Source organism: Phyllobates terribilis, unplaced genomic scaffold, assembly GCF_046119375.1.
Source record: "Phyllobates terribilis strain yellow unplaced genomic scaffold, ASM4611937v1 Scaffold_4__5_contigs__length_816908805, whole genome shotgun sequence".
In the NCBI taxonomy this organism is placed as follows: Eukaryota; Metazoa; Chordata; class Amphibia; order Anura; family Dendrobatidae; genus Phyllobates; species Phyllobates terribilis.
The window spans coordinates 60747214-60762078 of record NW_027362764.1 but is presented as its reverse complement, the minus strand read 5'-3'; the positions used below and the strand labels follow the sequence as shown (position 1 = coordinate 60762078).

The window sequence follows — 14865 nt, the reverse complement described above, 5'->3', positions numbered from 1 at the left end:
AATGACCTGACAAAGCACCAAAAAGGAAAAAGTTGCCAAAATTTTCTTTTCATTATGAGGCTTTCCCGTTAAAATAACACTGGTCGTAGAGAGACAGGGTGAAATAATTATCTAGTAAATCGCCAGGAGCATTTTGTAATTTATTCCATATCCATTTCTCCAGCGGTGACACTGTTTTGCTGTTATCTGAAGGTATTTCAGCTTCCATGAAGAAAAGAAGAAATATAACAGGTGCAACTTATATTATCACCGCACATCTGTACAGACGAATGAATGAATGCCGCAGAGGGTGTATGGGGGAAAAGAGAGTAAAATAACGAAGTCAAGTATGTTGGGTGGTTTTATTACATTCTTTTATTTCATATTTATTAGTTGTAATGATAATGATGATAAAATATTAAATTGATCTGTATAAAAGCCAAGGCAGTGAATGAAGCAGCCATATTGTGGTGAATCTGCATAGTAAGAGGATGTCACACCTTAACCTTATGGATAGGAAGAGAGGGCTATAAAACACTAAAGAAACTGTAAAAATAGCAAAGTATTAAAGAAGATTAGTGTGTGAAGGAAAAAAGAATGGAATGCTATTGGTCTGCTAAGAATTGATTTGACGCAAAAAGAATCTCCTGGGAAAATTCAGCAAATTTGAATTTTAAAACATTCGACCATCTCTCTCGTTCTCTGTATACATATATATGTAGATGCTGTGGAAGTCTGAACTGAAATCAGCATCAAGATCTACACAATTTGGATACAGATACTAAAATTTTCATTATAATACAGGGAAAATATATATTATTGTACCGTGTTAGCCAGTAGATAGAAAAATATTTATATTTGTTTATAAATATGTGACTCTTCAGATTTGTGGTATACTATGCCTGATGAAGAGACCTGCGTAGTCTCAAAAGCTTGCAATTTGTTACCATCTTTTAAATTAGCCATTAAAAGGTATCAACCACTGAGGACTCTCAAATCATTATAATACAAAAAGGAATAATGAATGTACACTTTTTACAATAGTTAATGTAATATCAATACAGTATATATATTTCCCATTAATCAGTATAACTGTATTATTAACAATAGCTTAAAATGAATATTATACGATCAGTCTAATTTTTTTAAATTAAGTTTATAATAATAATAGTTATTATTATTATTATAAACATACTAATAATACATACTAATATCTACTGTACAGTTTTTCTTTATTGTAGCAATCATTAGCTTTAAAGTGTGTATAATGCGTTCTACACAGATATACTGACATAAAATAGAATAGTTGGGTTTTATGATTGATGCAGCTTTGCCCTAAAGGGTTATCTAGCCTTTTCCTTTGCCACCTGTCAGCCATCATTCATGCAAGATAGCCTCTTGTACTGACCTATTTTTAGGGATGACACCAAGATGTCATTAAGTGGCAAACAAAAAGCATTGTCTCTGCACGTTGGACATAAACCACTGAGGAAGCAGAAAGCTCCAGTATAGCAGCATGTGCACAGGAAATAGTGGAGGTGCTCATTGTCCTGTCCGATGTATAGAGAAGCTGCAATAAATGTCATCATAGTTCAGTATACAACGAAATGCAGGTTTCATAGTTACTTAGTCTTTAAGTTTGAAGGTAGACATAGATCAAATGTAAGATGCTGATTCAGAGGAAGACAAAACCCCTGAGGTTATCTTTCTTTCTTTCTCTTTTTCTTTTTATCATTCGGCGCATACAACTTAGTACATTTTTCTATACATCTATTATAAATTTACAAGTACCTCATTGTTGTCTATCCATTTTTTTTTTCTTTCTTTCTTTGTTTCTTTCTCCCTCTCTTTCTCCCTTTCTTTCTCCCTCGTTCTCCCTTTCTTTCTCCCTTTCTTTCTTCCTCTCTCTTTCTCTCTTTTTCTCCCTCTCTTTCTCGCTTCTTCTCCCTCTCTTTCTCCCTCTCTTCCTCCCTTTCTTTCTTCCTCCCTTTCTTTCTTTCTCTCTCTTTTTCTCCCTCTCTTTCTTCCTTTCTTTCTCCCTCTCTCTCTCCCTCTTTCTTTCTCCCTCGTTCTTTCTCTCTTTCTCCCTTTCTTTCTTTCTCTCTCTTTCTTCCTCTCTTTCTCCCTTGTTCTCCTTCTCTATCTTTCTCCCTCTCTTTCTCCCTTGTTCTCCCTCTTTCTCCCTCTTTCTTTCTCCCTCTCATTCTTCCTCTCTTACTCCCTCTTTCTTTTTTTCTTTCTGTCTCTGAAGCCTTTCTATTCCCCATAGAGACTGAATGGAGCAGCGATTGGGGATCAAACCTGTGGTTTTATTTTGTAATGGGAATAAATGTGTCTCATTGGAGAAGAAAATTCCCAGACCAGCCGAATGGAGCAGGTCCCAGCACAGGGAAACTCAACAATTAGCAAGATATCCTCTGCTCGTTGGTGTTTTTTCAGCAGACAATCCCTTTAAGAACAGTTGGAGAGTCCCATGTTATAGAGGAAGGGATGCACATATAGATGTAGAAATCATTACTTTGACCGGCTTTGCAAGCTACACCACTATCATAGTCAATTTCGATAGCACCACAACATATCTACTTGGCTGCTCATAGAAACATATAGTATAAATGTCTCCTGACAGAGTATCAGAAAATTTTGTTTTCTTTCTAAGCTTCTCATTTCACTCCACACGTCTCAGGATAAATCAAGTCAAGAGGAAAAGTAAGGGAGGACAGCTTTGTTGGGCCATATCCACCGATGACTTAGACATCCCATCAATCTGACCTTCTTTGAGGCATAGGTAATAGTAGGAGTTTTGCCTTGGTAAAGTTTGTAAATAAGCGTTTTCGCATAATGCTGTATGACCACAAATTATCCATTATCGGGTGAGACGAGACGTGAAGTCACTGAGGGTCTCTTCGGTGGACGGAGCAGTTTATAGGGTCATTACACCTGGTCAGGTGCTCTTCATGCTCCGGCTATTCTTCAAGCTCCGGCTCTTCTTCGTGCTCCGGCTCTTCTTCGTGCTCCGGCTCTTCTTCGTGCTCCGGCTCTTCTTCGTGCTCCGGCTCTTCTTCGTGCTCCGGCTCTTCTTCGTGCTCCGGCTCTTCTTTGTGCTCCGGCTCTTCTTTGTGCTCCGGCTCTTCTTTATTCTCCGGCTATTCCTCATTCTCCGGCTATTCCTCATTCTCCGACTCTTCTTCGTGCTCCGACTCTTCTTCGTGCTCCGACTCTTCTTCGTGCTCCGACTCTTCTTCGTGCTCCGACTCTTCTTCGTGCTCCGACTCTTCTTCGTGCTCCGACTCTTCTTCGTGCTCCGACTCTTCTTCGTGCTCCGACTCTTCTTCGTACTCCGACTCTTCTTCGTACTCCGACTCTTCTTCGTACTCCGACTCTTCTTCGTACTCCGACTCTTCTTCGTACTCCGACTCTTCTTCGTACTCCGACTCTTCTTCGTACTCCAGCTCTTCTTCGTGCTCCAGCTCTTCTTCGTGCTCCAGCTCTTCTTCATGCTCTGGCATCTCTTCATGCTCCAGCTCATCTTCGTGCTCCAGCTCATCTTCGTGCTCCGACTCTTCTTCGTGCTCCGACTCTTCTCCGTGCTCCGACTCTTCTCCGTGCTCCGACTCTTCTCCGTGCTCCGACTCTTCTCCGTGCTCCGACTCTTCTTCGTGCTCCGACTCTTCTTCGTGCTCCGACTCTTCTTCGTGCTCCGGCTCTTCTTCGTGCTCCGGCTCTTCTTCGTGCTCCAGCTCATCTTCATGCTCCAGCTCATCTTCATGCTCCAGCTCTTCTTCATGCTCCGACTCTTCTTCGTGCTCCGGCTCTTCTTCGTGCTCCGGCTCTTCTTCGTGCTCCGGCTCTTCTTCGTGCTCCGGCTCTTCTCCGTGACTCCGGAGCTGCACAGATATCACTAAATGATCTTTACTGGCTTTATTGATTTTGCTTAAACACAACAGCTCTGTTCACTTAGCGCCGGGGAATTAACACTAATGGAACGAGCTCTTGGTGGACATTTTAATACGCAGCTCAATTTGTTGACACTATAAAAGCCGCGGCATCTATCTATTACTACTAATGTTAACTCTAGTCAGTGCACTGATAGGAAAACACATAAAGCGTTTAACTATGATTATAAAAAGACATTATTGGAAATTAAGTGAAACTTTATCTCATTAAAGCATAATTGCAAAATCTTAAAAAACAAAAAAACATAGGAAATTACCACTAACGCATAGGAATGCTGGAAAATGTTGGTTAATAGAAAAATAAAGTCTAACCATGGTAATTTATGATTTCAATAATGGTATTATCCTTTAAAAAATATTGCACTGATGGGTATACAGACTGTATCGGGGATTATAGGATACATAGTTGACATTTATTGAAGCAACGTCTCCTCTGTTGCATTAAAAAAACATGTTTGTTGCATTATTTTCCTAGGCAGAAATAAAAGGAGAGAAAAAAAAATCAAATTTAAAAAAAAATCATAAAATTCTGAAAATTTCTAAAAATGAAAAATTAACTAAGCTGGGGGAGCTGTTGCATTGATGTCTAGGGGAAATATTCACAATTTACAGTGGTGAGAATTGGTACTGCAAGAGCACGTATAGATAAAAAAAAATTAAGTTTAACTAAACTGGGGGCGCTGTTGCATTGATATCTATGGGGAATATTCATCATTTACAGTGGTGAGAATTGGTACTGCAAAAGCATGTATAGATAAAAACTATATTTAAAAAAAACAAATTTCTAAGAAGATGTAAACCCCTTATTCTAATTGGGTAAGGGAAGCATGTGATGTCCTAAATAAACTATGGCAGTGATGTAAGTAAAAAGGACACTAATGCTTGATCTGCTGCCCTTCACTTAACATGTACAGAATACGATACTAACGACTTCCGTGCCTCAGTGGGTATGGGTGTATCTGCTACCTTTGCACCCAGATATAAAACCAGCTGCTTCTGTAAGTTCCTTATAGGTGCCGTGATTTCAACACCTAGAAATTTTTGAACCTGGCAGAAAAAAATATGAAGAGACTTCATAAATATTGTGCATTGCCACAATCTACCTTAAAAATGACATAAATATATGTAACACATTTGCCAAACTGTATAACATTTTAAGTGGTTCAGTGGTTAAGAGCACAAGCTGAATTTGAGTCAATGGGCATCATTTACCATAGATACATTGATGAATCTACTCTATTGTATCTCAATTATCATCATGTCGAAAAAGTGGATCAGTGGTTAAGAGCACCATTCAAATCCAGCCTTATTTCTCAAAACACAGAAACTCACGACAACGCAGTTTCATTTTTCCAGTTTGAATGGATATTCTGATCACAATAATTAATGCAGTATCCACTGTATATGCCAGAAATGTTAGATAGATGCAGGTCACCTCTCCGGGCTTCACCACCTAACTCCAGAACTAGGAACACTGACTTTCTTGCTTCCTGATTTGAGGCCACTGTTTGCCATCTCCACATGTGCATGGCTCTCTCCATTCCTTTCTATAGAGGTGACAGAAACAAAAGATCATGACTTGTTCGGCTAACTCCCATATCACACGTGGGGCAACCCATCCTATCACTGTCCTCCTGGATACAAAATTGGGATGACCACCTTTCTAGAGGCTCAAAGGTGAGGCCCATACTTATCAGACTAATTGTTATAGTTTGTGAATAGCCAACAGGACACTTTTTAATAAATAAAACTCATTAACTTACTGATCCAAATTAACTTTGAGCTCCTAACCACTGAGCCACTCATTCATCTAAATAAAAACACACCCATTTACTTGGATTGAAATAAACTCTTAAACAACATTTGGTAAACTCTGTTCGGCAGCCAGGGTTCAAAAAAAGCAATTTTGATAAATGATGCCCATTTAATCCAAATTGTGTGTTGTGCTCCTAACCACTGAGCCGCTTATATATCTAAATTAAAAAACTCTTCAACAACATTTGAAAAATTTTGTACATCAGCCAAGGATCAAGAAAAGCAATTTTGATAAAATGATGCCCATTTAATAAACATTTTGTTTGTGCTCCTAACCACTGAGCCGCATATATATCTAAATTAAAAAATACACACTTATTTAATTGGATTGAAAAACTTTTAAACAACATTTGATAAATTCTGTACAACAGCCAAGGATCAAGAACAGCAATTTTAATAAAATGATGCCCATTTAATCAAAATGTTGTTTAGTGGTCCTAACCACTGAGCCACTTATGTATCTAAATTGAAAAATACACACTTATTTAGTTGGTTTGAAATAAACTTTTAAAGAAGAAATTTGGATTTAGGATGAAATGGGTTGCTGCTGTGGACAACAAAACTACATTTTAATAAATGAATAAATGATTATACCAATTATGTTGGTGCTCTTAACCACTGAGCCATATATATATATATATATATATATATATATATATATATATATATATATATATATATATATATATATATAAATACATATACATATATATACACACACATATACAAATATATATGTGTATGTGTGTGTGTGTATATATATATATATATATATATACACAGCTCAGTGGTTAAGAGCACAAACATAATTTGTATATATATATATATATATATATATATATATATATATATATATATATATATATATATATATATATATATATATATATATATATATATATATATATATATATATATATATATATATAAAAAAAATTCTTATTTTTTTTTTATTTACTCATTAATTAACAATAGTTGTGCACCTACAGCAAAACCATCTCTACGTGGGTAGGTGTAGATCTGGCAAGGAGATAATTAAGGGTTGTGCAATTTTAATACATTCTGCGCAAAGTGGTAAAAGTTGTAGAGAAGATAAATGAGAGAATTATTTCATTGATGCGAAAAGAAGCAAAAAATATTTGTATAATGTTGAGGATGTAACCGTCTATTGTCTAGTGATCATGGCGGAGATGTTACACGCAGAACCATGAACTCATCGCCGATACATTTTTTCTTACAAAACCAGAGAATATTTCATCCCTTGCTTAACCCCCGAGCAAACAACACACTAGATTATGTCATAATGCACGGGCGCCCCAGCACACTTCTGATTTTGTGACAGTTACATGATTACTAATGCAGAGCTCCTTCCATTTATTGTACAGCTATATCATCGGCCTGACTACAGAGGGAAACATTGATTGAATTGTCATATATTAAAGTGTTTCTTGGATAAGGTCCACCTCGGAGTCAATCAATTTATGTTTTTTTTTAATGCGAGTTGTTCATAAGATAATTGCCTGACAAGAAAAATTACTCAAGCATTCCGAACGCTTTTAAATATAACTTTTGTATGACAGCACTTGCTACACCGTTACATATTACCGGTGAGATTAAAAAGCAGCCGGATTTCGTTATAAATGAAAACGGACATCGGGCAAAGACTCGCTGGGTTTCCTATATATATTTTTTTTTTTGCTTAAAGATTTGGTATAATCTACTGTACCAAATCTACAATCTTTAATATTGTTGACAATGGAAAAAAAGTATAGAAACTGCTCATAAATACATAGTTGTAGATTAAGTGGTTCAGTGGTTAAGAGCGCCAAAATAATTCAGTCTTATTTGTTGACACTGTCCGTACTTCTGTTTTGCAAAATACTTAAAAAAGGGATATTTTTAATCTCAGGCTTTATTCACAGTTTATGCCAGAAAAGTTTGTTAAATGGAGGAAAAGGGAAAAATTTGCCAAAACATCAAATCAAAAACCTTGAGATCTAGGATTGGCTCCTTAGGTCACTTCCTAAACTTTTCCTTTGTTATTTAATAAACCTTCCACATAAAATGCATCCACTTACTGTAGTTTACTTCTGATTTATTTTGCTTATGTATTAGATGTTTTACATGCTAAAGGTTGTCCATGACTTTTAACCAGGTAATTTTCCATTTTTGCGCTTTGATTTTTCCTCCCATTATTCCAAGAGCCATAACTTTTTTATTTTTCTGGCGACGTATGAGGGCTTGTTTTTTTCCAGGACCAGTTGTACTTTTGAATGACTTCACCCATTTTATCATGTGATGTAATGGAAAGTGGGAAAAAAAATTCCAAGTGCAGCAAAATAGCAAAAAAGCACAATTCTGCAATTGTATTGGGTTTTTTTTATTTACAGGATTCATTTTACGGTAAAACTGACTGGGCAATATGATTCTCCAGGTCAGTACAATTACGCAGCTACCAAACATGCATAGTTTATATTTTATTTTTTAAAAAGTCAAAAATTTGTAAAAAGAAAAAATTTCACTTTACGTTTTCACAGGAGTACTGTAATGACAGGCACTTGTTTCTTCTGCAGACCCCCGGCTGTCATGTCATCCCATCGCTCATCGCTGTCATGGCTCACACCTCTTAATAAATCAGCAGCATCTGACAAATCGTGTGAGCCTCGCCACAAATCTTACTCCGGTCAGGGACTGGAGTAAGATTTGTGACATAAGATATACCACAGCTAATTATGACTTAGACAAGTGGGCATCACCACGCCCAGTTCAGCCCCAGCTCCGTCTGTGACCGAAACTGGGGTGAAAATGCCAAAAGTCACAAAATATTGGTGCAACATCACTTTGCAACTTTTCAAAGTGTTCTGTCGTAATCACTTTGATGAATGGAGGTCATAGATTTTTTCCAAGAACAAAGGCCCCGATTCGTCAATATCTACGATAACACCTGTCTTGATCAGGAGACAAGTTGGAATCAGATGCCCATGATTCATTAAAGGGTGTTGTCCAGGACTATTTTACATATTTTACTACTGGCCTAAAACTTACAGGCAGGTAGTTGCTAATAGAGGTAACTACCTGCCGATGGTACCCCGAGCAGTCACGACCACTCCTGCCGGCGATTCTGCTGCTCTATTTCAACAGAGCAGCTTTTCTTCTTCTGGGCTGCTCTGTTGATGGAGTGTGACTGCTAATGTCATGCTGATTGACAGATGGCTCCACGAAGTTATGTAGCGGGGAGCCAGCTGTCAATCATCGTGATGTCGGCAGTCACACCCCATCAACAGAGGTGCGTAGAAAAGAAGCCATTGCTCTATTGATGAGATAGTGGAAACTGCTGGATCACCAGCAGGAGAGGTCTGTGCCCACTCTGTGCCATCAGTAATCGGTGCCGGGCACAATAGGCAGGTAGTACCTGCCTGTTAGTTTTTAGGCCCATAGTAAAAAAAAATGAAATAGTCCTGGGCAATCTCTTTAAGAGTTGGACATCTCTTAATGAATCAGGAGCATCTGACAGGTGGTTTGCATCTCCATCCGCCATCACAAATCTTACTCCAGTCTGGGACTGGAATAAGGAACACCACAGCTCATAATGAATTAGAAGCTCTGTCACGCCCCAGCTTTGTCCATTTTGAAAACTAATTTGAAAATCACAATAGTCGCAAACTCCATTTTGCACAAAAATTTTGTGACTTTTCAAAGCGATTTACCCCAGAATTTTGTCTTTAATGGATTGAAGGCCAAAATCTGCTCTTCTTACATGCTACTGTCCATACAACCCAAGCCTTTAAAAAATAAATAAAAAATATATTTTATCAATCGCTATCCTATAAAATAGTCATCAACACCCTCTATCGGTGCTCTTAATTACTGAGCCATTATTGTAACTATCTAGTTATTCCTTCCAGTTACAGAACACAAAGATACAAAGCTTTATCATAGGGACTAATGGAGTCACTATATTATTCTGATGTAGCAAATTTAGTTTAAATATCTAGTATTGGACATTTTATAACAGCAGAGCTTAGATGCATATTATATATTATAAAGATACAGTATTTATTTCATTCCTGATAACACTGAGTGTTAACGTAGTAGAAAGACAGTAGTAAAAACGAAGGCAATAAAAAGTAATAACGCCTCTCAAGACTTAATTAGACTTAAATTATTCAACCTCAACCGACAATCACAGCTACTCTTCATATAATTTCACGGGTTTTTCAGCTTACACCAGCATAGAGTACTGTGCTCCATACCCTCGCCCCCGTTAAGTGCATTTAGGACATCTGTGATCATTGTTCGCTTACACTCTCCTGGGTGCAATCCTTAGGTAATATGGATAGCTCTCTGTATCTACCATTCCCATGAGTATCCTTTATATTGCTTTATTGATCTTGTATTTATTCACTTCGTCTAAACTGTCTGATTTGTCCAATATTTCTCCATTAGGCAATATATCCAATATTTCTTTTTTTACCAATATAGTTTTACTATATCGTTTTACCGGTGTTTTATTTAATTACAATTAGCAATAACTATAAATTAGAAAACAAATGGAAGAAAAAAAAGCAATAAATCTTTTTAAAAATGTTTTCACTTGCTTTACAGCTGCTGCCTGACATTGAGCTTTTGCTGATATTTCCTTTGTTTTACAATTAACAGTTTTGTGCTATCTTCTTCTTCTTTTTTTTTTTTTGCTTTTGTTAGCATTTATTGTGAATACATTTGTGACATGCAGAAGTAGTGCTGTTGCTTCAAAAGCATCCAGCAACTATTAGAAATAACACAAGCACAGGAGACAGGAAGTGTTGTGCTCCAGAAGCATCCAGCAACTAGAGGGGTTAACACAGTCACAGGAGACAGGGAGTGCTTTAGCAGAGCCCCAAGGGGATTGTGGGGAACTTGTTATTGAAATCTGGCTGAAGCCGAAGAGAAAGGTGGAGTGTTATCTGGATCTGACAGAAAGCAACTGAACAGGATTTAGATCAGGAGAGAAACTAAATACAGGTCAGATAAACTCCCTGAACTAACAGTGCAGAGTATTATTGGGCAGGAAGATAAGGACTGGAAGGAATTGTGTCACAGGGATCATCTCCCTTATCAACCCCCCCCCCTCCATCTCCATGCAGGATAAAGAATGCTGTTTACTATTGTGTCCTTGTGAAGGAAAACCATGTGGTTATGTATGCATAGAAGTGTGCTGCTGAGAGATCTAATCTTTGCTGAATTATGCTACTGAAGAAACTGGCGTTATTGTACCTGCATTAATAGACTGTACTGTGGTGAAGCCTGTTTCTTCAAAGAGTTAAATGGTACTGGCCATACTTGAATAAACTCCACTGTTAAACTGTTGAAAAAGACTCTTGTCAGATGTGTCTGATCAGCAATTGAATCTATCGTGTGCCTGAGAGAAGCTGCAGCCTATGGTCGCCCTGAGTAACGGTTCCCCCAGGATTCCAAAGAATTCATGAAACCCGTCTCGCCGTATCTGATTCTAGCGACGTGCGTGTAACACATTTTGTAAGTAAATAAGAAAAAAAACACAAGAAATGGCATCATAACTTTAGTTGAGTTTTATCCTTAAAATAAGTGTAGCAAGTATTTCTCCATTAGGCAATATATCCAATATTTTTTTTTTAGTATAGGTTTACTATATAGCTTTAATGTTTTTTTTATTTATTAAGCAATAACCTGAAATTAGAAAACAAATGGAAGAAAAAAAAATCAATAAATCTTTTAAAAATGTTTTCACTTGCTTTACAGCTGCCGCCTGACATTGAGCTTTTGCTGACACTTCCTTTGTTTTACAATTAACAGTTTTGTGTTAATTTTTTTTTTTTGCTTTTGTTATCAATAATTGAGAATACATTTTGTAAGTAAATAAAACCCCCCATAAAAAACGGTATCATAACTTTAGTTGAGTTTTATCTTTTAGGACTAAGTATAGCATAGAGTGATGATAAGATTGGGATTGATGATGGATTCTAGCCCAAACAACCTGTATTGCCTTTTACTGAAAAATCTCTTCTGTAAAATAAGTCACCCAAAATCAATCACAGTGGATCTGGAGGCCAAATTAAAATTTTATCAGCTTAAGCAAAGGGCAGCAATGTCATGTCAACGAGCGCAGGAGATACTTTTTGCTTTGGCTCTCCACTCTCTTCATTGAGGGTATTGATATAGGGCATATGGCAGTAATTCCAATTTCTTAGTTGTATGGAAACCCAGATCTGTCAAGTCACCCAGATTTATCGGGAGTCACACAACTTTAGGTCTCCAGTAGAGATATACAACTGAAGAGGAACTATATGAGGGCACCACTCAATAGACAAATAGTCAGGTAGAGGTCCACTAACACAATAGAGAGAGTCCAAAGATGGGGGATATACAACCAAGTACACTTTCAAATATAAATGTAATAACAAAATGTAAAAATATTCAAACTTTGGATACGACCCTTAAGGTGGACCCACTTCAAAGCAGGTGGGATTGTGCATTATGATGAGCTATTGGATTACAAAGGACCTATATGTTGTTCTTGCACAAGGGCCTCTTCTGTCTGTGTCCGCCAGTGGCTCATATTATAAAGAGCGCAAAAGTATGCAAAAAAGGAACAAGAGCTCATACAGGCTCACTATAGCAAGATAACAACATAGATACTACTTGTAAAGTGAGAAAAGGTGCAAGAACTAAAAGGTGGAAATCAAAGGTACCAAAGAGCTAATAATTAGAGATGAATGAATACATTCGAGTGGAATTCTACTCAAATTTTACCAAAACCTGCATTTGCAAAAATGCAGATTAGTAATAATTACTGTGCAGATTCAACAAATTCTGAACCATAAAGAGCCATCAAGAGGATAAAAAAATTAAAAAATTCTTATACTCACTGTACCTCTCTGGCCCCTCTGCTCCTCACCATAACCCTTCCGGTCCCCAGCATATTCTCTGAGCCCAGCAGCTGGCAATGAAATCCCAGGACCTCTCACACCTAACCAGGACTTCTGGCTCTGATAAGTCAAGGTCGTGGTGTCATGACATTGTGACCTTTCGCATGCTTACATAGAACCCTTAGTGCAAGTGCCGGGGATCAGAAGATGCGACGAGGACCGGATAGGTAACAGTGAGGACCGGAGAGGCCAGAGAGGTGAGCTGTGAGGAGAGTAGAAGGATTTATCTTTTACATATTAAATTTATTATGCTCTAAGGTCTACAAAGACCCAATAGCATAATAAGGGACATTGAGTTAACAGAGAATAACTTCTCTGCACATTGAATTTCCCAGGAACGTGCCAACAGGTGAATACGAATTTTTCCTCATCTGGTCATCTCTAATAATAATAGTTGTGCAAAATATTAAAAAAAAAAATCACAAAAGTAAAACAATAGAGAATGTAGGGGACGTGTCATCCCACGTGTTTCGCTGTCCCTATTTAAGGCTTCTTCAGGGGTCCTCCTGACTACTGACTACTGAGGAAGCCAAACAAAGTTTCTATTATATTCAGTGGGTGATCACTTATAGGCACAAATAGCATAAACAACTCGTGACAGAGTATCACAAAATCTTCTTTTTTTTTTGGTCACAGCTTCTTCATAGAGAAGAGAAAAGATAAGGATCCATCTGTATTCCACAAATTCAACAAGAACCAACTTCGATGCTATGATAACCAGAATATATACCCGTTGTTCCTCTTTACAATCTTTGTAATAGTGAGTCTGTGTAATTTTTCCAAGAATATGTCAGGTTATTTAGAAAGTTGGTCTACCATACAGAATTAGAAAACCTCCCGTGGAAGCTAACAACAGCGGCTTTTACGGTAGGCTGAAGCATTTTTTCTCAGCGAGCCGAATGTTATACAACAAGGTCTGAACTATCGGAACTGAATATATTTCCACTTTTCAATCAAACTAATTTCCTTGCTTTTCTTACACAGAATGGGATTTATTCTCTGCTTATAATCATATTTTACAAAATAAGACCAATTGAACTTGCGTCTCTACAGCAAGGAGAAAATCACCCTATCAGTCTAACAGCAGGAATGCTCCCTACTTAAGGAAGACAGTAGATGACATTTGGTGTTAAGGATTAGCTTACACAATTGAATTCTGAGCTCTCTTACGGAACAAAAATGATCACAGCATAGCTGAAAATGGCAAACTTATTTGAATACACAAAAGACAAGACCTAATCTGACAATTTCGTAGGAACAATGTATCTGTGTATTGGAAAAAAAAAGTGCATAAGAAGCTTATAGAAAGCCCAGAAATGAAAAAATAACCCAAAAAAATAATCTTCAGACACATTACTATAAGAGTTGACTGTTGGTATTGTAATTGTATTGGAAAGAAATTGGTGGCACTTATCACGTGATACTTTCTTGTTTAATAATAAAGAAAAAAAGTATCACGTGGTAAGTTTCACCTACTCTTTTGATGACAAACGTCATAAGGACTTTAATGTCAGAGACAGAGAACCATCAATTGCCAAAAGTATTTCTTTTGAAAAAAAGAAAAACGGAGAAATAACAAATGTGCTTGTTTGGAAGATATAGTAGTGCCAAGCAATACTTTATTGTCTGAACTGTTAGCATAGTAAAACTTATGAATCCGTCATCCATCAGTCAAGAATCGTAGCTTATTTGGTTTCTAAACAAGTTGTTCGAAATGATAAATCTTCTTTAGTGGCACCGGTTTGCTGTCTATAGGAAGACTAGAGTTTTATGTTTCTGAAGCCATAATGGAAATGGGCATTTATGTGGTTGTAAATCTGCACCTACAGTGAAGGAAATAAGTATTTGATCCCTTGCTGTTTTTGTAAGTTTGCCCACTGACAAAGACACGAACAGTCTATAATTTTAAGTATAGGTTAATTTTAACATTGAGAGATAGAATATCCAAAAAACATCAAGAAAATCACATTGTATAAATTAGATACATTTTTTTGCATTTTGCAGTGAGAAATAAGTATTTGATCCCTCTGGCAAACAACACTTAATACTTGGTGGCAAAACCCTTGTTCTCAAGCACAGCAGTTGTTTGTAGTTGATGATGAGGTTTGCGCACATGTCAGGAGGAGTTTTGGTCCACTCCTCTTTGCAGATCATCTCTAAATCATTCCGAT

General features: G+C 37.2%; 2 protein-coding genes across 2 annotated transcripts in view; both read right to left on the bottom strand.

The window, feature by feature from the left end:
- ZNF804B (zinc finger protein 804B) overlaps nt 1-14865 on the bottom strand; it is a 633228-nt gene that overhangs the window by 476212 nt on the left and 142151 nt on the right. The gene's annotated exons all lie outside the window — the stretch shown is intronic.
- Nucleotides 2995-3929, bottom strand: LOC141264176 (uncharacterized; the record flags this gene model as incomplete). Its single annotated transcript, XM_073676486.1, has 1 exon — nt 2995-3929. A coding segment is annotated over one exon (789 nt), but the record flags the coding sequence as incomplete, so codon positions are not given.